Source organism: Hypomesus nipponensis, chromosome 1 (assembly GCF_054491055.1).
Source record: "Hypomesus nipponensis isolate SF chromosome 1, ASM5449105v1, whole genome shotgun sequence".
NCBI classification, from domain to species: Eukaryota; Metazoa; Chordata; class Actinopteri; order Osmeriformes; family Osmeridae; genus Hypomesus; species Hypomesus nipponensis.
Genome location: NC_140361.1, coordinates 16843973 through 16869033, shown reverse-complemented (window position 1 = coordinate 16869033; position 25061 = coordinate 16843973). Strand labels below are relative to the sequence as shown.

Sequence of the window (25061 nt, the reverse complement as noted above, 5' to 3'; positions counted from 1 at the left end):
GGCTCTATTTACCAAGGCTGTAATCATAATACAAATTGGGGGACACATCCCCCCCCAATATTCAAATCTGGTCAAAATGTCCCCCCCAATATATTGATGTAAAAATTAGTGCTGTCAGTTTAACGCATTATTAACGGCGTTAACACAAACCCAAATTAACGGCGTCAATTATTTTATCGCGCGATTAACGCTCTTTTTGGCCTAGCAAACTTTGTAGTTTTTTTCACTTGCTGTTGCAAAAACTACCGACGTTAGAAAAACTACAACACAACACCGGATCTAGCTAGACCGGAAACAAAACAACAGGCACACCAAACACTCGTTTGGCTTGCGAGCTGGCTAAAGAGTAGTAGCAGAGCCCGTTTACGGATATTAGACATTCTCTGGTAGTAGGCTAACGTTACGTTTTGAGTGGATGACGAGCGCGAGATGCCGAAATGGATGCCAATAAGATTCTGAATGGAAAGTTTGCTTTTAAAAAGTTGCCAAATGGTTCTATTGACAAGACCAGTGATCTGTGTGTTTTGTCGTTGTAAACTGAGCTATCATCGCAGCACGTCCAGTCTGAAATACCACTTGATGGCCAAGCACACAGCTGATGCGAATTCTCTGCCCCCTCGTCAAAGCCAGGCGATTGCAATGTTGTTTTCAATAAAAAAAATATTTGCACAAAGCAATCCGAACCACTTTTCTATGTTGATAAGAGCATTAAAATTTGAAAAAAGATTGGGACAAAAAGAAATCAGGGACATTTAGAATAGATAAAAATGTGCGATTAATTGTGATTAATCGCGAGTTAACTATGACATTAATCGCGATTAAATATTTTAATCGTTTGACAGCACTAGTAAAAATATAAATGTGCTACGACAGGCAACCACGCAACTGTCCAAAATGTTCATAAAACCATACTACCTAAGTGGGTTACAGGATACTGTATATGTGAGTTTAGGAGAAGACCACACCATCTGTCATCATGACCATGCACCTGATGCTCATCAGCCAATCACATCAATCACACACCTGATTCCCATGTACTAATCACACCACAAACCTGATACTAGTCAATAGGTGACCATAAATACAACCATGTTGTACTTTTTATAGAACCTCATCTTGTGCCCCACCATCTCCCTGTCTCTTCAAATCTCTTCCTTTCTTTCTGCTCACCTGTTACTTCTGAGTGTAAGCTTTTCCATCACACCAAGAGTAGCCTGTATCATTCATTAATTTGTTTATTCATGGTTATTCTTTTACGTAAAAATTCAAAAAATGCTGTCATATCCCTGGCCTTGGCCAGGCTGGATCGTGTCTGTTCTGTCTGTGTTTACAGTTTTTTACAATCGCTATGACAATTTTTTCAATACTTCTAACAAGTTTCCTAAACTCTTAATATACCAACACACCTACGACACACAATTGGCAAAACTTAATTTCATGCTCAAAATCACACAATGTAAACTAAACTCAAACACTAATTGTCATAACACAAAAATACGCTAAACATTACACCATGTCTACCAAAACACTAACACACAATCTCTTTCCACAGGAACATTTAGTCAATCATAGTACAATGTCATAAAAAACATCAGATGGAATTACAGAAACTGCATTATTTTATATATGTGTCAGGTCTCACAGTCACGGTCTTGTTTTGTTGGGTTAAGTAAATGCATGCATTTTGTTTGTTTTGCTGTAGAAATTCTGAACAAAAAATGAATGACCCATCTCAGAGTAGCTTTATAGAATGTATGGTTACTGTATTGAAAAAGAGACTGAAACATAATTGCTGCAGTAAAGGCTTAATTTGCAACAGGACATTACTGCAAGAAATATGCAATATAGCAGCCATTTACAGTATTCCCCTAGCTCTGGCCCTTTTCTGAGCACCACCACATATTCTAACTCCTCTCCCTTGTCCCTCTCCCTTGTCCTGGTACTTGTCTTCCTCTCCCTCATGCAGGCATTACTGTATTCTTACTACTTTCTATATTGTTATTTTTCCACACAAGATCAGCCCAAAGAGGTCCTCTTTACTGTATATACCATACGGTCATGTGATTGAAATAACCTCAACACCTGACTGTTTCCTAGTTGGGAATCAGCTGTGATTTACAGTAATTGCATAACTTCAACCAGCTGTTTCTCAGTAGCAATGGAATACAATACAGGGGATATATTTGTGTTTAAATTTACAATATGAACAGCTGTTCACTTTGACTTTTGCCAATAAGTTAGGTTTTGAACATGATGTTATCTGTTCTGCCATACAGTCAGGGCTCTACGCTAATGTTTTCACCAAGGAGCACACAAAGAAATTAAGGCGCACAGTGTTTTTTAAAAATTGTATTTGTTTATTAAACATAACTTAACACAGGGGCGTCGTTAGACCCTTTTTACACGGGCACGTGCCCAATATAAATCTGCTGTGCCCCAGTCAGATCTAAAGTTTAAGTTTTAACAAACCGAAAACACAAAGCTTGCATTCATTATAGATGTCCCTGCCAAAGCTGATATCAAACTTGCGTCCCTGAACTGTTATATAGTGGGTTAAGCGAGTTAGTTTCTATAGCCTAATAGTGCATTGTGCGCAACAAGCTTGGAAGAAGGGATATGAATAGGGGCCTTTGCCGCAGTACAGTTTTATGTCTAACAACGCCACTGACTTAACAGTTAATGCTAGAAAGCAACTTTCACTCTGATAGAACTAGCACAAATAGTTAAAGAAACATGTATATAATTATAGTTAATATTTTCTTAAAACACTGGGACATTATAGAATATGTCAGCACGCCACGGATTAAAAGGCTTGGTAGTCAAAGCTAGGTAGACCCAGAGCCAAATAAAGGGAGTTGGGACACTTCCATAGACTTCCATTTTAGTGTAGGCTAATCGAAGAAGGCAGAAAGCGTGTCATTTGCGACCTATAGTCCCAAAGATTGTATTTTGCAACGTTCAACCCCATTCATGTTCAGTGTTACAAATCAAGTTAGCTGATTTTGAAAATAGTTTTAAAATAATGCAGTAATTTGATCAATTTACCAGCTAACTTGTTTCGTAACACTGAACATGGATGGCGTAATAGTTTGTGAAAGACCCAGAGAAACACACATTTCCGACGAGGCAAAATTGCTCACCCAAATTTTATATAGCCAGCTTTACTTCAAGTTTATTTTCTTAAACTGGTTGTTCCCATCCTTGATTGTAAGTGGCTATATTGCGTTCCATGCCGTTGTAAAATCCAGCATAACCTCACATGTTGTCCTCATAACATTCTTTAACATTCCATATTACTGCGCATCGAATATTTCAAATTGAAAAAGACGGCAAAGATGTCCATCTGGTTGTTGCGTGGCAACGATTTATGTAGGAACTATATTTGTTGTAGCGGAAGAATGACGGTTTATTATTAAACTATTTTGTTTCTAATTGTTTTTATTGATGAAACCATAGCAAATATTTGTAGTAGGCTAACAGTTTTAGAAAAGCAATAAGCCCTGCGAGTCCGTGGTTTACGCTGATTTTATAACAGGTAAGGGGAGTAGTTAGGCACGACGCAAAGCGGAGTGCCGAAAACCCCCTTAATTACCTGTTCTAAAATCAGCGTAAACCACGGACTCGCGGGGCTTATTGCTTAAGTAAGATATAGCTTGTTAGCCTATATTCCAAATGCACATCTGATTAGAGCTAGCGACAATGAATTGCAGATTAAGGGGTCCCATAGCCTATCGTCCAACTGTCGACGCTCGGCAGGAATTTCAGGTCCACTCACTAAAAACAAACCACCCTCTCACTGGACATATTCCATAATAAAATGTTTAATTGAAGGCAATTAGTTGACTTGTATATTCTGTTCTATTTACTAAACTCCTTTCTTGTCTATGGTAGCTAGCATAGCATTTCTTGCTCTGCTTGACAATATTGCTGCCTAGCGTTATAAATTAATGTAATACATAAATGTTAATAAATGTAATAAATAAATGTTAATGTAATAAAGTATCAGACATATAGGCTACATAGTACAACACACCAGTAACCAGTTGATATTATGTGTAGGCTATACCGAAAATGTCAGTAAATCGAGATGCTGCTGTCTGTCCCGATGAAAACCATTTAAACAGGTTGCCACTGCCAGCAGTGTTTTTTTGCAGCTAGCTACTTGAACCAAGTGATCAAGTGTCGGCGAGATCATAGTGTCGTAACTCTTTATATGGCTCTGGCCCATTGGTTGCGAATCGTCGTTCGCGCGTCATTATGCTATGTTTACATAGTGCCAGAGAATGTCTAATATCAGAGAATGTCTAATATAGAGAGAACTGCCACTCTCTGGAAACTTCCGGGTTCTGAACTGGTTGAAATTCCATGTGAGGGCGCTAACGAGCGAGTGCAGAATGAATGGAGGTCTATGGAGCGGTACCCCTCAAAATCCACTTTTCTCAGGATATAATTTTTTGTCCAGTAATTTGAATTCTGAATTTGAAAGGGGAGGCCAAAAAAATACACACTGCCGGGTTTTAGATTTTTTGAAAGTCGCCTTTCTGTTCTAAAAAGCTTTTGAAAATGTCATTGACGTCATACACATCGTACGACCAGAGCTACTGCTTGACGGCAAGCTCTGGTCACTTACTTTTTTCTTTCAGGGCATCGACAACGCAGATGAAAGGGTTAGGCTCTCCCTGTCAATACACATGCTAGAAAGAGTTTTGGCTTGCTAATGTTGTTGCTAATGTTGCTTATGCTCTGACATTCTGATTCCGCTTCGGATGCCATCAAGCGGGAGCTCTGGTCGTATCAGTCCTTCACTAACCAATCAGCATTTATTAGCAGAATGCTGGTGTGTTATGTGCAACAACGACTCACCATGTAAGAAATCAAAAGGACATGAGTACTCGTTCATTCAACTTTCAACCTATAATCCATGTTGAACATGCACAAACTACAATCAAATCGGAGATTTTTCAACGACAATCAGGCGAAAGAGACAAATGTAGCCGTTTAGCTCCATAGACTCCCATTCAACATGCACTCGCTCGCGATCACCCCCAGTGGAACTCTGGTGGAACTGCAGCCAAATTCGGTACAATGGGGCTTAATAGGGAGTGGCAAGGCTCTCCTTAAACAGGCTCTGCTAATATCCACCTTTTTCCTGGTTAGAGAATTTAACCATGATTCATAGCGGGTTTCAACCGGAAGCCGGTTTTCATTTTCCGGTTAGAAGCTTGTGTGCGTTAGACTGCTTGTAGATTGCTATCTAGTTTGTTGCTAAAGCCGTTGTTTTTCACCATGTATGAACCACAAATGGATAAAAAACGGAGATGGATACACACCATGGATGTTTTAACAAGTTGTGACGACAGTACCATGACAATCCCCCATCCATCTCGTCTGACGGAGTGGCTAGATGATATAAAGCAATGGCCCGATGTTAGCTACATCGACGTTGTTAATTATCTTTTATTTTCTGAAGGTGTTGATGGCGAAGAATTGCGTAATTACAAAAGCACAGAAGCATATACCTACTTGCATAGTAACAAAATAGGTACAGTATTCTTGAAGAAACACAGCAGGGCTTAATAGGGAGTGGCAAGGCCCTCTTTAAACAGGCTCTGATAGTGCAGTCGCGACTGCGTCACTTGCTTTCCATGTGAAATCAATGGTATGCTTCACTTCATCGCGCTGTTGTTCCGTGTATTGACAACAGCCCGTCACTCGCGCAATGTGCTCGTAAATTATCTTTCAAGTTCGCACATACATATTTTTGGGTGCAAATGTGAGTGAAATGGTCGCACTGTAGAGCCCTGACAGTGTGAAAGCATTCGTAAATTGGGCAGTAAAAATCGATTGTTTTGGTCTTGGTTGAGCTTGTGTGTAAAAGAAGTTCAAGCATAGTGTTTACACTATGCATTTTGTGTCAAAGTAAAATGACGTGTGTTAATTGTATAGCCAACACAGTGGGATGTTGTGCTAACTGTGTCAAGATTTTGAAAAATGTGTTAAAAGTATTGACAAAATTGTCTCAGCGATTGTAAAATACTGTATTATACCCCGGTTCTCCATTCCGTGTCTTCCCTCCCTTTAACTCAAGTCACCTGCGGCTCATTCCCACATCAGCACCACAGCATTTAAACCCCAGATTATCATGCATGCACTAATCGCCAGTTCGTTGAATCACCAACCTCACATTTGTATTCTTGGCTTTTTGTTATCGATTCCTGGTTTCTTGAATTGTGCACTAATACTTGTCTCCGTCTGCCTGTAGATTGCCGCTCCCTATCCTCCGTTCCCCCACTACCCGTACCACGTTCAACCATCAACCGGATACCCCACTTCGACCACCCTCTCTCATATCAATAAAAGCTCAGCACACAACCAGACTTGTGTGTGTGTGTCGAGCGTTTGTATCTACCAGTTGAGATGTATCACATAGTTGGTGGTGTTTTGTTTTAACTTATGTTGAACTGTATTACATATCAGAAACATAAAATTACAAGTGAGTAAATGTCAAAAACAATGTATGACACATGAGGGAAGACTCAATTGTGTATTCTTTAATGTTGTGATACTGTATATTATTCTAATATGGGCCTCCCTTCCTCACAGCACCTGGAGGTCAAGTCTTCAGACGCTAGTCAGCAGGAGCCATAGCAGCGGGGACCAATGAGAAAGGTCATCTAAACAATGGGGGGCGTAGCTGTCTAAAGGACATGAGCCACAGGGTCACATGGGCACTCAACCAACAGGAGAGCAGGACCCATAATCCTCTCTGTTTCTAAGCTAAGACACCCCATAGGGCCTGCAATGCACAGGGCAGTGCGCTGATGTTTGTATTATCAGCCCGCAACAGCCTGCATAGGAGAAGAGAGGAGAAGTGGGAGGATGGACCAAAAATAAAATGAAGCATTTTTTTCATCATGGAAACAAACAGGGAAAGAGGAAGGGTAGTGGAGGAAAGGAGAGTGAAAATGAGAAGGGGTGGAGATGACAGAAAGGGGAGAAATCCAGAGCATTCTTCTCAACTATAAAACTGGCTGATGGGGGGTGAAGAGGAGAAGAGAGGAGAGAAGGGAGAGATCTTGATACTATGAAATGAAAGCAGTGCCATCAATTTGTGAACACAGCGCCCGATGAAGCAGTGACTCTACTGCTCCTGCTAATAACAGCCTCAGAGCTCTGGCTCCCAGGGCCCGGCACAGCTTTGACAGGCAGCTCCACCATGAGAATGTCAGCCAGCACCCGCAGCCACGCCATTCCACTGAGACGGATGGGATATATCAACACATTCCACCATCATTATTCAGAAGACAGAGGCGGGGGAAGAGAAAATGTCCATGCCTCAACTCAATCCCACCTGATATTTACTATAAATCCCTGCTACTTCTCCTTGCTTTCTCATAGCCTCCTTCTCTGCTCTTCAACAGTAATCTCACTAAGCCCCCTTTGGCTGTTTGGTGTTTACCTAACAACTGTTGTGAAGAAACGCATACAAAATGGCTGGTGTGAAATACATGGCCTCCATGTTTTGTCTTTCAACGGAAAATAACCGCGGACATTGTAACTACTCATGGACACGTAGGTCTATGGAACGCCGAGTTAGTCAAAATTAAATCAATAAATAGATAAATACATACATAAATAAATATGGCTATGGAACAAATTCTGAAATTAAAAAAAGATGGCAATAAATATATAAATATAGCATTATATAATTACATAGCTGAATCCATTTACCGACATCAATAAATAAATACATTTATTTATTTCAAATTTTTCAAATTTATTTATTTCAAATAAAAAAAAAAATGTATTTCAAATTTTTGTAAAGACAACATTTATTTATTTCATGGGACTTTTACACGCCACATTTATTTCCACATGTATTTCCACGCCACATTTATTTCCACACCACATTTATTTCTTTGCTGTATTCATTTCAAATCTCACATGCAAACGAGAGGGGCGTGGTTATCGTCAGACCAACGCAGCAGATAGCTATGCTACCTGTATGGGGGTGACAGTGGAATCGCACTTCCGAGCGGCATGGCTTGTCAGGATATATTATTTTGGCACAGATAGTAGATTTTGTAGAGGTACTTGGGCGGATAAGTGCTCTACAGAACATAGATATTGAAGTCTTAAATAGTTTGAGACTTATCGAGCACTGTTCGTGTGCAAGATGTACAGGTAGTGGGGGGTGATAAGTGCCAGGTAATGTTAGCTAACACAGCTAGCAACAAAGAAGACAATCACTGCCACCACCGCTACATCGCTCTGCTATTATGTGGATAACTAGGTCGATAAGGCACCTGATTATAACAATCTAGCCTCACCATTATGCCATGCATTACCATTTAGTGAGACGAGACCTGAAGTGAAGCCAGACCATTCCAGACATTACCCATACCTTTGGATTTACAGTAGGCTACTGCTTCAAATTGAAGTAAAGTTTCTTAACGCTTTGTTATTGGCAATTTCAAGTTGCAACTAACCAAGACGTGTCAAGACCAAGACCCATTCAACACGGTACACAATAACCAAACCCAGATATTAGGTACAGGTTTATGGAATTATTCAATATTAAATCAAACCACTACCACTGGACTCGTTTTAATGACCATTCAGTGACAAAACGGGTTTGGCTGTTCATATGTGCCAATACAGGACAACACTACTAGCTCTACAGTAGCTAGCTCTAGCTGAAATGGCCACACTGATGTCGTCCTTTTATTATTTTGTCAGCTAGCTAGCTGGATAGCCAGCCACTTGGCCTACAGTTGCCGACTGTTTTTGATCATTTCGATAATCACATCAGCGTATCTAAATAGATAGGTTAGAGCCTGTCAGCTGGCTGACTAGCAGGCTAGCTAGTCTATAGGTCTAACTATAATGGGTAAAAAAGCATTGTTAAGTTTGTATGAGTGAGGTCAGTCAGCTCCACGTAGTTTGCCTTTACCATTCAAATGCATAATTATTCTCTGTTAGCTTTCACCCTTTTCAAGTTGATGTATAATGCTGAGCTTAGGGGATAGTGGAAAGTTAACATTCGAAGATAGAAGTTCACCGTCATGAATCGGTCCAGAATCCAGGATCTGTTGCAGCCAGGCATTTTCTACGGAAGATCTGGTCGATAATTCGAGTAGACTTCTTCTTAGAAAGGTGGCCTTGCATGTGTTGTTCGAGTGAAATAAAACGTTTTGCAAACGGCATGGTAGTCATCAATTCGTCAAAAAGTTATTTTGACTGTAATGCAGGATTCCAACTCATAAGAGTTTATTTAAAAGTTGTCTCTCTGTAAGTATTTGTCGAGTGAATAATTAGTTAATGATTAGTGAATGTAACTCATGTTGTGACTTTACTTGAGGAGGCACATTACTATTAACAAATGATTAATTACCGTCTCAATCCATGGATACCGCCATTGTAGAAATTAACACATGAATTACCCTGTTAACTCAGGGTTTTGGTTCACACAGTTAACTATCAGTCAGTTTTGCACAATTAACTAAAGTAGTTAACTCACCTATCAGTTAATGTGTTAATGTCAATAGGAATTGATACATGATTCCTGATTTAATTAATAGTAAATCATATGTGACTCCCTATTACCAAATGATGTGTTCATGATCAGTGCATCATTAAGTACTTTCTGAGTTATGTATTAACTGATGATGATTCATGCACCCTAATTGTAAAGTGTTACCAAATCTTTCTCTGTTGCACTGTTCCCCACTCAGATTCTACGTAGGTTCGCATGCTGCAAGTTTTCAGGCAGTGATAAGCGCACTCTGATGATTTGCATGTTAAACAAACAATATTTTAAATTTGTAGTACATTGTAAGATATACTAACTACAATCAGCATTCGATTACAACAGTACTGGTGATACGAGTCTTATTATTAGTAGGCTATTAGTGGCTGAATCTGCAATGTCCAGCAGCCATTGAGTCAGATCGCAAAAATGTTTGCACATTTCAAAGTTCGATTAGTCGATTTTCAGACGTTTTAGTCGAGTCTTGGTCGACCAAAGAAAGTCTTAGTTGGGGACAGCCCTAGTCTGCAGCGAGTTTCCTACGAATATCTTAAGAACCGGGCACTCTGCAAAGTTACTATTTTCTGTCTTTTTTATGATCCAACAGAGGGCATTCGCAATGACATGAAACTAAGCGTAGTAAGGAAAATAGGGAAATGTTGTTTTGTTATTTTGAAGCTAATTCACTTTTACAACCAATATTCAGCTTAAAGGGGCTGGCTAGCTAACAGAACGACAATATAAAGTGGATATACTTTCAGTATAGATCTGTACATTTTGATGTTAAAGCTGCCTGCACATTGCAAATGTACAAGCGCTGGATGGTGAGTTGTTAGGCCTACAATTATGACAACTGGATCAAGCATTGTGCATGTTATGGCTTCTGTTGGGAACTAAAGGTTTAGATGTTTGTGGTGGTAAGACAATTTAACAGAGAGTAAATATAGTACATTTTGATCAGCATAACATAAGCAATTGATAGGCTGCATAATCATTTGCATGAATGTAGGCTACCACAGCATTGGTAATTTGACTAGAATAGATATGGAGGTTGAACAAGTACTTCAGAGATGACAGATAATTCAATTGTGATCTGAGAAATATAGATACCTAAACCACTGAGAACAACTGTCATAACCTGCTGCATCCTCACTATCTTGCTACAATTCCAGAAATCTGTGTGTGTGCCACCAATTTTATCACAGGCACCATGCACTATCTATAGTTTAAGTAATCTGTATTTGTGTGTTTCACTGACATCTTAATCACTGACTGCATCACGGGCACTATGCACGAGTGGTTTTAATGCTTGGTATTTGCTCACCAGTTCCATTATGAGGATCCTTCATTGTTAAGAACAGTCCAGGTAGGTACTAATTGGATGTAAAAGGACCAAACCACCACCATGCTTTCTCAATTAATTTATATTTGTTTCTTGATCTCCCTCTCTCTCTTTCCCTTTCAAGCTCTCTTGCTTTCTCTCTCCCTTTCCCCCGCCCTCCTCTTTTCCTCTCTCCCTCCCTCTCACTCTTTATTTATCTCTCCCTCCCTTTTAAGGCCGATATAAACTTCTGCGTTTTTCGAAAAACGGACACATGGGAACGCCCTCGTCTCCGTGGAACGCACTCTACGAGCTCTCAGTCAGCCCTTGGAGATCCTCGGAGAGCTTGACGTGCACCTCCTGAAGTTTCTAACTATCCGTCGTAATTTCGGAGAGCTACGGAGACCCCCTTGGCTGAGATTGGTCTGTATTAAGAACCGCTTGCGTCAGGGGTGGGGGCGGGGTTGCCGTGATAAACGGGACTAACAGAATCCTTTGACCACCATTGTTGTACATTTTTACAATTCATATTTCAGCTAAACAGTACATGTAAATCAGCATCTGAATTAAAATGTGACGAGAAATGGGCTGTGTGGTTGCTGAAAATGTGCGTATTTTGTTGATGAAACGGTTAATTTGTAAATTTGCTCCGACTTCTCGGTAACCTAGGTAAATAAACACTCGACGACGTCTTACAAAAAACCATTGCGCCACCTACTCATCTGGCGGTAAATTGTTTTCAGTACCCACAGCCTACGGAGAACCATAAACAGTCTATTCGTCCGTCTCCGTGCGTATCCGTGCGCCCGCCCATCGGTAAACGGAGACGCAGTATATCCCTCTCTGTCTTTCACTCAGCTCTGGGTTCATCGTTGGCACCTTCTCCAATTTGAATAATCACCTACCCCTCCTACTCAGATCATTCACAGTCTCTATGTTCCTCTCTTGGCCAGACATATAACAGTGCATGAGTGGACTTCTCACACACCCCTTCCCACTTCATCTCTCTCTCCATGTTTCTCCATACTGTCACCTCTCCCTCTCTCTCTCTTTCTCTCCCTCTCTTCAATCTCCTTACTCACCTCTCCCACCTCTATCTGTCTCCCTCTCATCTCCATACGCCTGTATCTGTCTCCCTCTCATACTGACTGTACATACTAACCCTGTACATACGTTTTCAACTGAAGCCTCTCTCCACACTATATCTCTATCTCCATTAATGTTCCTCAACTGCATCCTAAGGGAGAAAAAGCAGAGGAGACTAAAGGAGAAACACTGGTATACATATAAAAGTATAGATGCAGATGGTGGAAAAAGTAGAGGCAGAATAGAGACAGTGTTCTGAGCAGTTTAAGCCAGAGCTAGGTATACAGAGGCAAACATGTATAGACAGTGTGGGCAGAGTAGTTGGAGGCAGAGGTTAAAGGCAGAGTAGAGTTAGAGGTTGGAGGTAACCTCCCACACGTGAGGCAGAGAGACTGACCTTGACTGCTCTGCTCGGCCTGGCTGTGATTAATGTCCCTACAAGAGAAGCAGCAAGTAGCTGTGGCTGCCTGGCCAATCTACTGGATATCAGCTCACACACCATCATGGACTTCACACACACACACCTGATAATGGACCAGCTCCCTCCCTCCTTACCATGCACAGCTCGGTAAAGAAGGAAGAGGCAGAGGAGAGAGATTCTGGTTCATCTTCCTTTTCTTGTTCTGATTCATCAAACACTTCATATCCTGTTCCCTCCTTTGGAGAATGACTACATGTATGTGTGTGGGTGTGTGTCCGTTCAATAAACTTGCCTCTACCTGGGTGTATTATGCCCTAAAGAAGCAGGACAGTCTGTGTGTTTCAGTTCTTAAGTTAAAGATCCCACAAGGATAAATGCAGTGATGGAGAAAAAAACTAATGCTGCCATTACTGTAAAAGCCCCTTGAAGAAAACTCCCTATTGAAGGACAGGATTTTTATCATTTTATATTGAAAGATAAACAGAACTCAAAGGCAATGAATAATTACATATACAGTAGATTTGTGAAACGCCATAACGAGAAGTTCAATACATGTAAGGAATAGAACAAATTTGTAAATACAAAATACAGTATGTGCCACATCTTGGATACCAAGATCCAAAAAGTTAATGCAGCTCAAAAAATCAATTAAGCTGCTTAAATATATATATATTTTTGTTTTTGTGTCAATAAAATCTTGGTGGAAAATTAAGAAAAATAAATCAAACCATGTTCATTTCCACAGCCCGTTTCCTCTCTCCTGTGGCTCCTTATGCCATTAAAACTCTGACCTCTTCATGGGACCCTTGTGTAATCAAGCCTCTGTCTGGTCCCTATCCTCCACAGCCCTGACCCCCAACACAATCTGTGTTTACAACACAATTACATTGATCAATTACTGGGAAGAAATGTGAAGTATTCATCTGATGGATTACTCTTTGACTGATTTTACTACACTGGGTGTGATAAAGAATGCTAACTCAACTATTTGCAAATAGTAATGGACCCTGGTTGTGCAACAGCAATAACACAGTCTAGCAGAGAGAGAGATTCACTAGAAACTCACTCCCATGCAGACGTCTAGTTTATCAGTGCTGCTAAGCCAGGGAAGAGTCAAATCTACTCCAATCTGAGTAGTTAATAGCCTATTCCAGAAAAGTGAATGTGAAAAAAACACACAATAACACAGTGACGGATTACCGACTCTGAACGTTGCGTTCTGAACAGGCCAAGTGGATATACTTTTTGAATCTGACACTGGTGTCCAGGGACCAATTGAAAAGATTACTGAATGTGACAAATGTTCTGGATGCAAGACATGTAGAAATTGGAGTGCCGCCTCAGAATTAGCGTTATCAGTTTTCTCCTCTGAGATGGAATAACAATGGAAATGCCATTTCTAGTTGTTGTGGTGTGACATGTTGTAACATGGAGAAGACTCACCCTGCATGCACAGCTAGCGCCCAGTCCATAATTTTTCCCGACATGAGTACCACCTTATTGTTATTATTGTCTGAAATGCCATGTGTTGATTTGAAAGATTGTGTACTGTATATTTTTGTATGTAGCCTTTTTCTGTATTTTTCCACCTTCTTTCATCTTCCCCCCTCTCCTTTTCATTCTTTCTCTCCTTCTCTCCCTCTCTTTCTCTCAAAACGCTTCACTTTACATGAGCAGTTGTCAAGGCCAGGCCCTTGACCCAGATTAAAGGGATTGTCAGGTACGCTCTTTGATGTCTCTGTGAGAAGCATCCTCAATGCTCCTCTCTGTTCTCTCGATCTCTTTAGACCCTCTGATCATTACGGTTCATCTCGAGACAAAGCAGAGACACTCACAGAGGACTGTTGTCTCATAGTGTGGCTTTGGTTTAATCAGTGTGTAAATTGCCTCATGGGCTCAGTCCCCCATCACATGAAGTTGCGCTGGATACATTAGTACACGTAAATGTAGAGTTTTAAGAGCTCTTTATTGTGGAGTGCCTTGGCTTTAATCAGAAGGTTTAAATGAGCATTGACTCGTGTAGACTTTGGTTGACCCAAGTTAAACAGCTACACATGCACAGCGAACAGGCAGTGGTGTAGTCCAGGCAAGCTGAGAGGTCCAGCATACAGTATTATTAAAGTAAGTCCCATCATCTCAATGGCATACTGACCTAGTGAGAGCAGCTTGGGTAGAGCTTGACGTAATTGTGGGAAAAGCATAATTTGTATTTTAGTTATGTATATTACACATAACACAAAAATAACATATTTTTCCTATTCATAATAAAAGCCTAATATAATACATCTATGACCTGGAGTATACATTGGACACCCTGAACCAGCCGCAATTACACACATGCATGCCCAGCCACAATTACACACACGCACACACACACACACACATCCATGGGAGAAAGGGAAAGAGGGATGAAGTGTTATAGAGAAAGGGTCTTGATAAAACATTTTTGTTTTACTTGTATCTATTTAATAATACTGTGCTGTCAATTGTGTACATTGCTAAAGGTAAACTTGTTTCTGTTTATCTTCAATAATAAAAAATAAAATCTGACTTTGTCTGCACGTCAGTCAAGACACTCACGTATTGATTTAACTGTTTCTTCCATTATGGAAATAGGTTTATTTTGGGCATGTGGTTCTATGTAAGGAGACCCTCTTTGCCTTGGAGCAGTTAGCATAGCCCAATACAGTAAAGGGGAAGGCAGCATAGGATGTAGATCCCCCAGTGAACAGGAATAATTTCAACACACATACGGAGGAGCTGAGGTTGGTGGCACCTATGCATAATTCAGGTACATAGCAAAGCATGATTGAGTATGTGTGTCCGGGTTTGTGAATGCAAGCAGTATTTAAGTCCCCTTAAGGCGAATGCTTGGACATTCAATTAGCACACCTGCAGTTGATTACGTGAGTGACATCAGCTGATGACGTGACACAGCCCCTACCACAACAAGCTTCGCCAATTGTTTAGGAAGCCTAAAGATCAAGCATTTCATTCATAATTTTTTATGTGCACACAAGAACAACAAAATAACTTGAACTACAGAAACCATCCTTGAGAAATGTAAGGAACACTACAGATTAAAGCCCAACCGAAATAGGATTTTTAAGGCCGATACCGATACAAATATTTGGTGATAAAAAAAGATATTCCGATATATCGGCCGATATATCAGAACACTCTGCCCGACTCTGGCTGGATCAGTGTGGATGAGTGTTACCAACAGGGATGTTGGTAACACTCAACATGGTTGATGGGTGTTTCGTCCGTTTTTTATTAAAACATTATATTCATTTATCGGCCATTAGGAGCCTTCATTTTTACCTTGTTTGTTTGTATGGTCAAGGCATAATAAATAAATAACAAAAATGTTTTTTATAAATGATATCCGATACCGCTTGGAAAATGCCTAATATCGGCCAATAATATCGACCCGCCGATAAATCGGCCGGGCTCTACTACAAATACTGGAGTACACAGACTACAGAAACTACCAGGAGTAGATTAATCATACGAGAGTATGCTAGCAATATGAATTAAAGTAAAGATAAAGACATTAAAGAAATGTATATTGGTATACATGGTTTTGTTATCTGCTTAATTTGGATAACTTCATCCAAATATTGATGAAAACAAGAAAAATTTACTGAAATGAAAAATATTTCTGCTCCTTCTTGTAAGGCAGGGAGACAGAAAATGTTCATACTCTGCCTTTCCTCTCTGTTGACTTGTCTCTGTCTTTTACCCTCTCCCACTATTTGGGTTTCTAAGCATGGATATCTTCGAGTGCATTTATCAAATGTTTTTTTTTCTTAATATGCGTTCAATGAGTTGAAAGAGAGCACAGTTCTATCATAAATTACAGAAAGTAGTTTTTTTCTCTCTCGTAACAGTGCTCAAATGAACAAAAAGAGGTGTCTTGCTAATGTAGCCTTTTGATTCAATCTATTAATTTCTACATACATGTAGGTACTCCTCTAACACAAGACATTCCTATTCCCAAAAATATTTTCTGATTGCTTTGTTTAATTAACTATTTTTTTTTTGAGCAATGTAAGCAGTAAGTAATAACAACTTTAGTGTTCCTAAACTACTAATTGTTTAGTAGTTCCTTGGTAGGTATTTGATTATTACTATACACATATATCCTTATTGAGAACTACTTGTGAACTATGACCAATTAAAAAAGAATAACCAATTAATTACTAATCACAAAAGTACCATGTCTAAAAAGGGAGTTTTGTTAGCCAAATACTGGATATCTACCATCCATAAATATGCGCCAAATGTCTGTCTGATTTCACGCTCTCACTCATTGATGGTGCACAAGAGTACAAAGGTATAGGGAAAACATGACATGGATTTCAGGACAACTAGATTTTGTTAATGTATAGTGTAAGGCAAGTCAAATGGATTTGGGAAGTGGACCGGCCGGAATCTTATATTTTCAGAGCTGCAGAAAGACTTATGAGCAGTCACATCGATATAGCCCGCATAATCATACAGTATGATCAAATTTGGGGGGGACGTGTCCCCCCATAGAATCACGGCTATGTGGGGGGATATAATATTCATAAACTGGTTTCCACAAAGAACCCATTTGAGGCACAAGCTTCTGAAATGTTATGACCATGTTAAGAGTAAAAAAACCCACAATTGTTCACTTTTTAGACATGTTACTTTTGTGATGAGTAATTAATTGGTTATTCTTTCTTAATTTATCATAGTTCACAAGTACTTCTCAATGAGGATATATTTATATAGTAATAATCAAATACCTACCAAGGAACTACATTTGTAATAGATTTGTTATTACTTACTGCTTAGTTAATCTTGGTTCCATATTACTTAATAGTATTACGTTCGGTGTTAATGTAGTACAACCTATTACTTCAGTAATACCAAGTACTGACCTCTACTTTACCACTAAACTACATTCACACATACATTACAGATGAAAGTGCCTGCTAAGATGACTGCAGGGACAAAGGTTGAAGTTATGGTGATTTGATCCACAACATTTACCCAACTAAAGTACTGGAGTTTCTTTGTGAATATCTATCTCTTCAGGAAAGTACGAGTGTCAGATTTTTCTACAGTAGAGCAAAATTGGTCAGATCAGAGCCATCCAGGACGCATCACAGTAATACATTTACTTTGCAGTAAATTGATTATAAATTCCAAACTATAATATTAAGGACCTCTCCTGAGAATTGATAAAGGCAACCAGTATTACTGTGCACTTCCACTGTCTAAACAAAGAAAGTACGTTTTCTAAGACTCTTCCACTTTCAGAAAATGTGGTTCATTTTCTCCATAAAAGAGACAACACCAGTTTACACCACAAACTAGAATCAGATAAACATTCCTAAAACTTCCAGGTGCACACACTGAATGCATGCTACATGCTTATGCAGACGAATCTGAACCCCTTCCATCTCATTCCATCTTATCTCATCTCAGCTGTTGGGGTCTGAATTTTGGCAAACCTCTAGGTCAACTGACATATTCCAACATCTGGATGGATCCTTGAATGTTACCAGGCCACACAGACAGATCCATCAGACCCAGCTGAGATGATGCCAGATCTTTCAAGATTGCCTGTGACTATCAAAGGTGAGACTCTGAAGTGAGACGTGTCATTGACCTTTCCTCTACTGAGCAGTTGGCTGAAAAGACGGAGAAGAATCTCACCTTGGTTTTTGGCAGGAGAGTCAGGCCTTTGTTAATTTTTAATGCATTTGGAAACACTAATTAACTCCTCCCCATAGAGCAGGGAATTGACATGCTCTGGAGAGCCAGTGAGTAATTATATTTGTAAAGAGCAGTGATACAAGATACTCCCCTCTGACTGGGACTCATTACACATCATTAGAGAGGCAGGCTAACCCACCCACCCACCCACGCACGCACGCACGCAAACACACACACACACACACATTTGCACAAGCATACATGCATGCACAAATCAATGGACAGAGAGCAAAGAGGATTTTCCTTTTGTAGATAAACAATGTTCTCCAGGACTGTTACATAAATGGCCAAACCGTAACTAAACCCATAGTGACCCCGAGAAGTGACTTCCTGTAGAGGATGTCCTACAATAGCAGAAACACACTCTGACTCCCCCATCAGCAATTAAAGATAAAACATGGAGTGAATCCTCATTGAGATATGAACCCTTCCTTAGATGAAACCCCGGGAGGATAATGGTGGACTCTTTGAAGCCATAATTACTGTTTCTGTAGCAGGATGAGAGCTGAGAGATCCACCACCACCACATTACTGGACCCCTCTAATTGGAATAAGAACAGGAGCAACTTAATGGCAGATACGCTGAAAATAGTTCCATTTAATTCAGTCTGTGCTGCTCTGTGCTCTGTGCTCTTTCTGTCTCTGCATCTGCCTCACCCTTACCTTATCTACATAGTTTGCGTCTGTCCCCTTTAGCTCCTTCTCTCTCTCTCTCTCTCTCTCTCTCTCTCTCTCTCTCTCTCTCTCTCTCTCTCTCTCTCAAAAGTATTCAGATATTACCTACCATCCAACAATACAATATGCCCTGTGCCATTCACCACAACCCACTGAAGGGTGTCATATTCACTTTTCCTCTTCTTACTCAAAGGAAAATACAACTCTTAAGTATAAATATATAAATACAAATAAATATTTCATTACAAATAGCCTCCATTTGAAGAGTGTATTATTCAGATATTGAGTGTGTGCGAGTGTGTGTGTGCATGTGTGTATGTGTGCATGTGTTGTTTTATTGATGCCATTCTCTCCTTGGCCGTTAAAAGAGTGGGCAGGCCTGTCATGTAGTAGAGTGGCGGGCCTCAAAGCTGCATGTCTTTTTTCACTTTATATTCATTATCTTGTCTAATTTTCTCATCCTCAATTATTCCCTCATCCCTTTAAGCACCCTAATTAAAAGAGTGTTCATTTTTTCTCTAATAGTGCTTTATTTATTTATTTTGCCATTTCACTTGAAACAGTTCGCGCTCCCGCTTTGAATCTAAATTACTTTTTGCAGCTGCCAGTATTCTAATGAAGGGAGTTCTACTCAGTCCTTGAGGGGAGAAATAGAATGCTGAAATCCCAAGTTCTCTTGCTTCTTCCCTCCCTCTCTTGCACACAATTTTGTTTCTTCCCCTCTTTCTCTCTCGTTTCCCTCTTCAGCTTTATTATTTTCTGTTTTTGTCTTTTCAGCTCCATCCCTCTCCGCTTACTCCTCTTCACTTTTCTTCGGTCTCTCTCTTTTTTATTCCCTTCCCTCCCTTTCTATGTACTCCGCTCTCTCTAAAATGATTTCCATTTCACTGGGCAGATGGGATGATTTAGAGCAGCAAAGCAGCGAGGTTGGGAGGTTGCGAGTCCTACTGTATATTTCTGAGCAGCCTCACTACAGCTGACCATGCCGTCAATACATAGCTGCTCCTCTGCCTAATCCCAGGTATTAGTCTGGATTAAAGCGGGTTGATGTTAGCGATATCCTGTATATCCATTCTGTTCAATACCGCAGGCATATAAAACAGTTTTTACCCTCCATGTTCCAAACATTGTTTCTCTACTTCCCCACTCAAAATCAACAGGAAGATTAACTGTTAATTGCCTCGTCATGATGTGATTGCCCTATAACCCAGGTTTTATTTAACTTTTTACAGGTGTGTCCGTGATAACAGTTAAAGAGCAGAGCAGAGGGAGACTATCAGAGCAGGCTACCGCATTATTACACCGCTTCATGCATTGCTGCCTTCGTTCCTTCACTAGCTTTACAAAGGCTGTTACACTCACCCTGGGAATATTGTGTGCACGTGTTAGTGTGCGTGTTAGTTTGGCTGTGTGCATTTGTGTGTACGTGTGTATTTCTGTACTTTTAGTGAGATAAACTGTACATTTGACCTGGGACAATTAATCATAAATGTACTTATCATAAGTGTGGATACATGACATTGAAATGTATATTGCTCCACACACCAGCACCCAAAAGAAGGAGGATTCTGACTGATTCAACCTAAATCCAAAAATCTCTTGCAGAATAGGCTGAACAATAGACAAAAAAACTAAAACTATCTAAGCAAAATGAGCAATTTGGATAACAAATCCCACATATTTATTTATCTCTCTTGATTTATGTCACCCTCTTTCTCTCCTTATCTTTTAACAGAAAGTCTCAAGATTAATCTATCATAATCTCAATATCGACAGCCCTTCCCCCCACACCCTGCCCAGTATTCCATGAGTGACCCCACAGCAAAAATCTGACAGTATGAGAGACTAGAAACAGACTGAGACACATCTGATCTCCAAGTAGCAGCATCTAGTGGCTGATAACACATGGCTAATGTCATTTCACAGTCACGCTGTTTACTGTGTGTTCTGTTGTTGTGAACAGAGATGATGGACAGAATTGAGCTGTGTAAAAGAATGTGAGAAAGGAAAAGGAGGATGGAAAGATCTGTGTGTGTGTGTGTGTGTGAGAGAGAGGGCTAAAGAACTCCATTTTGTTTTGTTGCATTAGTTTCCATGGAGCTCTCTCTGTTTCCCTGTGTCTCTGAGAGCTGTGAGTCAATCCCAACCACTCAGCATCCCTCTTCCTCTCCCTCACTCCAATCCTCACTGTCTTCGTCTCTCTCATTTATTATTCACCGCTTCCCTTTTTGTCACTTTCCCTTTCTCCAATCTTCTTCCTAATGCTAACTTACTTTTTACACTGTAATTTGCATGATTCTCTGTTTAAATCCTTTTCTTTCTCTGGCTATTGCACTTTTTCTTCTCTCTCCCTCTCTTTCTCTCCCTAATTCCCTATGTCTCCCTAGGAGTTTCTCCTCACCAAAACCTCTCTGGTACAGTATGACTACAGTTCACCACTCATTACAATAGATTCTTCATCTGCTACAAGTCCCCAGGTGGAGAAAACACATGAAACACGCACTCCATTATTGCTGTCTATGTACACACATACTGCTACAAGGGGAAAAGCGAGGTCAACACTACTGAACAGCATCAATATACTTCAGGAGCATGTAGCAATCAACCATCTCTTTCTCTTTCACACACTACACACAGAGACACACACACATGCCCTACAAAGCTGCCCCAGAAACAAGACTTTGAAAAGAACAAAAAGGCAAGAACGGTGAGAAAAATAGACTTACCAAGAACTCCAACGCGGTAGTTGAGCGTGATGACAATGACGTTCCCGTAGCTGGCCAGAACACTGCCATCAATCATGTTTCCGGTCCCCTCCATGTAGGAGCCTCCATGGATGTACACCATTACAGGTTTGGCCCCCGTATCTCGTATGTCTGCAAGAGTGGCCACCGTTAACACTCACATAGCCAACCTCCCAAGGGGGTCAAGGGTCAACACATGTACACATTTACACCTAACTAGCAGGCGGTTGGTGGGTGGGTGACAACAAATCCACTGGCTAGACCATGGGTAGAATGCAGGAAGATGAACTTGGGATGAATTTGATTTTGGATCATCACAGCACAATGAGATTGAGTTAAATCAAATGCATTCCAAGTATTGGATCTATGTATTTAACCCAGATCTGCCACACTAACAGTCAGACAGACATACATACAGAGACAGACAGACATCCCTCATATACCAGTTATAAAGCTAAAGCTTAATTTTTGTATAAACCTCCACATATATTATGAGAATAGGTAACACGTTTCCCATCACACTTTGTGGATGTGGGGTAAATAAATGCCGACTTATTATGGAGCTGGCAGCGTTTCTGCAGCAATAATTGGCCGTTTCGACTGATAATGTGTTTTGACGTGTTATTTACCTTGTATGAAGCAAACTATCATGATTCAATTTAGGGGTTTGTTGTTGTACCGGTGGAATAGGACATTCCTGATTTAGACTTTCAGAAGGCCATTAGAGAGAGAGAGGAGACAGGTACCTGACATGTTAGCTTAGCAGGGCAGGATGTGATCAGGCCTGAGAGCAAAACAGCACTAGCTAATTACACAAGCTAGCTACGATGCAATCTTAATGCAGCCTGTGCCTTTTATTTGACAGTGCTGGTCGTAGTTTTAAACTACGGTATATTTCCAATGGTAGGCTTGATCTTACACAAAACTTTGTTGCCAGAGCTAGTCTACATCTGTTCAAAGTCAATATATTTCCAATCCTGGCCTACTGATGCTAGCCAATATCTACCTAGGTAACTGTTGTACTCCAGTAGTCTGTACCAGTCCAGTGTGTTCATTGGTCTCAGTTAGTGCATTGGTTCCTCAGTAGAGATTAAGCCTCAGAAGAACCATCAATTACTGACCACCTACTATCAGAACTGAGACGAGAATCTAGACCTTCCTCACTTTTTGACTCTTTCTGTCTGTTTCTCTTTCTCTCTATCTCTCCCCACTCCCAAATCAGTCTTCAACTCAATTTCTCTGTCTCTCACAGCCTTGAGAAGATTTAGAAAGAGAAAGACAGAAAGAGGTAAAAAGCAGAGAGTGATAAAAGTCCGATTTCTCCGAAGGGCTCCGATTTCAAATGACTAGATTGTATTCAGGTCGCTATAGCAACCGAGAGACAACAGTTTGAAATCTTCAAGAACAGCTAATCATGGACAACATCCTGCACATGCAAATCTGCACACCCACACACTCGAGCACACGCGTACACACACTTAGGCAAAGTTCCCGCTCCACATTAGCATGCCCCACACTACTATAGAATACTTTCATATTTTGTGGTGAGCTCAGTTCTCTCCCTTTTGGGGAGCTGGGCTGCAGTGTATTCAGTCATTGCCCTGTTATGGTAAAGAGCTGGGCAATAATGTGTAAATGTCCTTATTTATTGAGATGTATTTATCTCCCTGGTATCTGAGAGGTACTGTCGGTACATGATTCACACCGGACAAAAACACACACTCCACACACAAACACACACACAATTAACAGGGGGAAAAGGATAAGGAGGAGCGAGGGGTTGCACTGGGGTGGGGGAAAGCATGGTGTAACAAAGATAGGGAGGTAGGGGGAGGCAGGGAGAGAGAGGCAAAAATTGAGAAGAGAGAAAATATCATCTCCCGGCACTGCGGGAGAGAGAGGCCACACAAGACACAACCAAAATGGGGAGGCACACAGATACAAAGAGAATGGAGGAGAGAGGGAGAGGTAAACATAGGGACACAGAGGAGAAAGAGATTAGTCATGTTCATGTTATCAGTAGCCTCTTTTGTTGATTCGCAGCATGTTCCCATGACAACAGTCTTTTTCCTTTTGCAAGGAGCTCAGGGGGGTGGGGGGTGAGAAGAGAGAGTGCTCGGGTGGACATTGGACACTTTCTGGGGCTGCGAGGTGCAGTGCGATTATGTCAGTGCTCGAACAAGGGGCCTCAAGGAAATTATGGGGGTACCCAATCACAGGGCTTGGTCAAGTGAGAATGGTTGCGACCTAATATGGTTGTTACAAGTGACTAGTAGGCTACCTTGGTGACTGAAGGTCTGACACTATCTGACTCATTAAACCTTTAAGGCAAACACACATTCCGAAACAACTGTTACTACTTTACACACACTGACACACAACAAACACTATGCTGTAAGAGAGGAGAGAAGTTAGTTATATCAGATACAGCAGACATCACTAGGTAATAGCAGACATAATTATATCAAGCCTTTCATGGTTATTAAACAAAACATGTTTAAAAGTCAAACCGTTGACCTGCAGAGGGTCTAGTATGACACAAAAAAGCAAGATCTGACTTTGATCTGACATGTGAACACTTGAAATGGAACAAGACTGAGACACAGCAACATGTAAAATGCACATACGGAGATGAAATCAAACTGACAAGTGAGAGTCATGCCTCACCGTCCCACACAGCCACACACACCCACACACACACAAAGTCACACATAGATACTGACAGCCACTCAGTCTTAGCAGGAATTGGAAGAGAGCACCAGAGACAAGGAAAGAGAGAAATAAACAGATGAAATTCAAGAAATTCTTTTGAAATCCAAGTTCACTCAGGTTAATCGCAATGGGCAGGGAGAGGGAAGACACGACACACCCACAAATACATCATGGAGTGTGAAAATATCGCACTATTCGATTGGTCAGCCCATCTGGTGATTGGATAGACAGTAGGGGGTAGTGCTCAGGATGAGCTGAGATGGCCTGTCAATGACACACGGCAGGGGGGAAGGCTGTCTGGCAGCTCTCTCTATCTTTACCACTTCCACTCAATTTCTCTTACTCTCTACCACTCTCATTCTCTCCCTACCACTCCCTCTCTCTGTCTACCCAACCCTCTATTGTATAAAGACCGTCTGTCATAAATCTTGTGCAAGCCCCACTCCCCAGTCCCGGCCTCCTTTCCCCAGACCCAGCCTCCTCTCCCCCAGCCTGGCCTTGACTCCATGCATTCCAGCATGTTCTTCTGTCTCTCCAGAGTGAGACAATGGAAAATGGTGCTAAGTGCCAGTGACATGCTCCATCTCACAACTGTGTAAAACACAGCGGCTGTCAGGGCCAATCAGGCCTGTCGGAGGTGGGGAGAGGGCGACAGACAAACGTGGCATGACATTCTCCCTACTGTACATGTCGTCTTCAAGCCAGCACAACCCTGACACCTCGTTCATGACAACTTCATCCCTGCTGAGTCTAGATTGAGAAACGTCTTCTCTCACAGCGGGTTATAGACCCATGCAGGAGATACAGTGTGTCAATGAA

The 25061-nt window shown here is 40.9% G+C and overlaps 1 protein-coding gene across 3 annotated transcripts in view; it reads right to left on the bottom strand.

Moving 5' to 3' along the window:
* Positions 1–25061, bottom strand: part of nlgn3a (neuroligin 3a) — a 203250-nt gene that overhangs the window by 162269 nt on the left and 15920 nt on the right. Inside the window, exons 1-3 of one of the 3 annotated variants that reach the window (XM_084697321.1) lie at positions 22537–22822; positions 22160–22237; positions 21513–21662 (exon numbers count right to left, since the gene is read on the bottom strand). In XM_084697321.1, the coding sequence (XP_084553447.1) occupies positions 21513–21662; positions 22160–22181 (172 nt within the window). In that variant the 5' untranslated portion in view covers positions 22182–22237; positions 22537–22822. Of the gene's footprint in view, positions 1–21512; positions 21663–22159; positions 22238–22536; positions 22823–25061 lie in introns of those variants that run through there. The other 2 variants (XM_084697320.1, XM_084697319.1) reach the window with 2 other exon arrangements.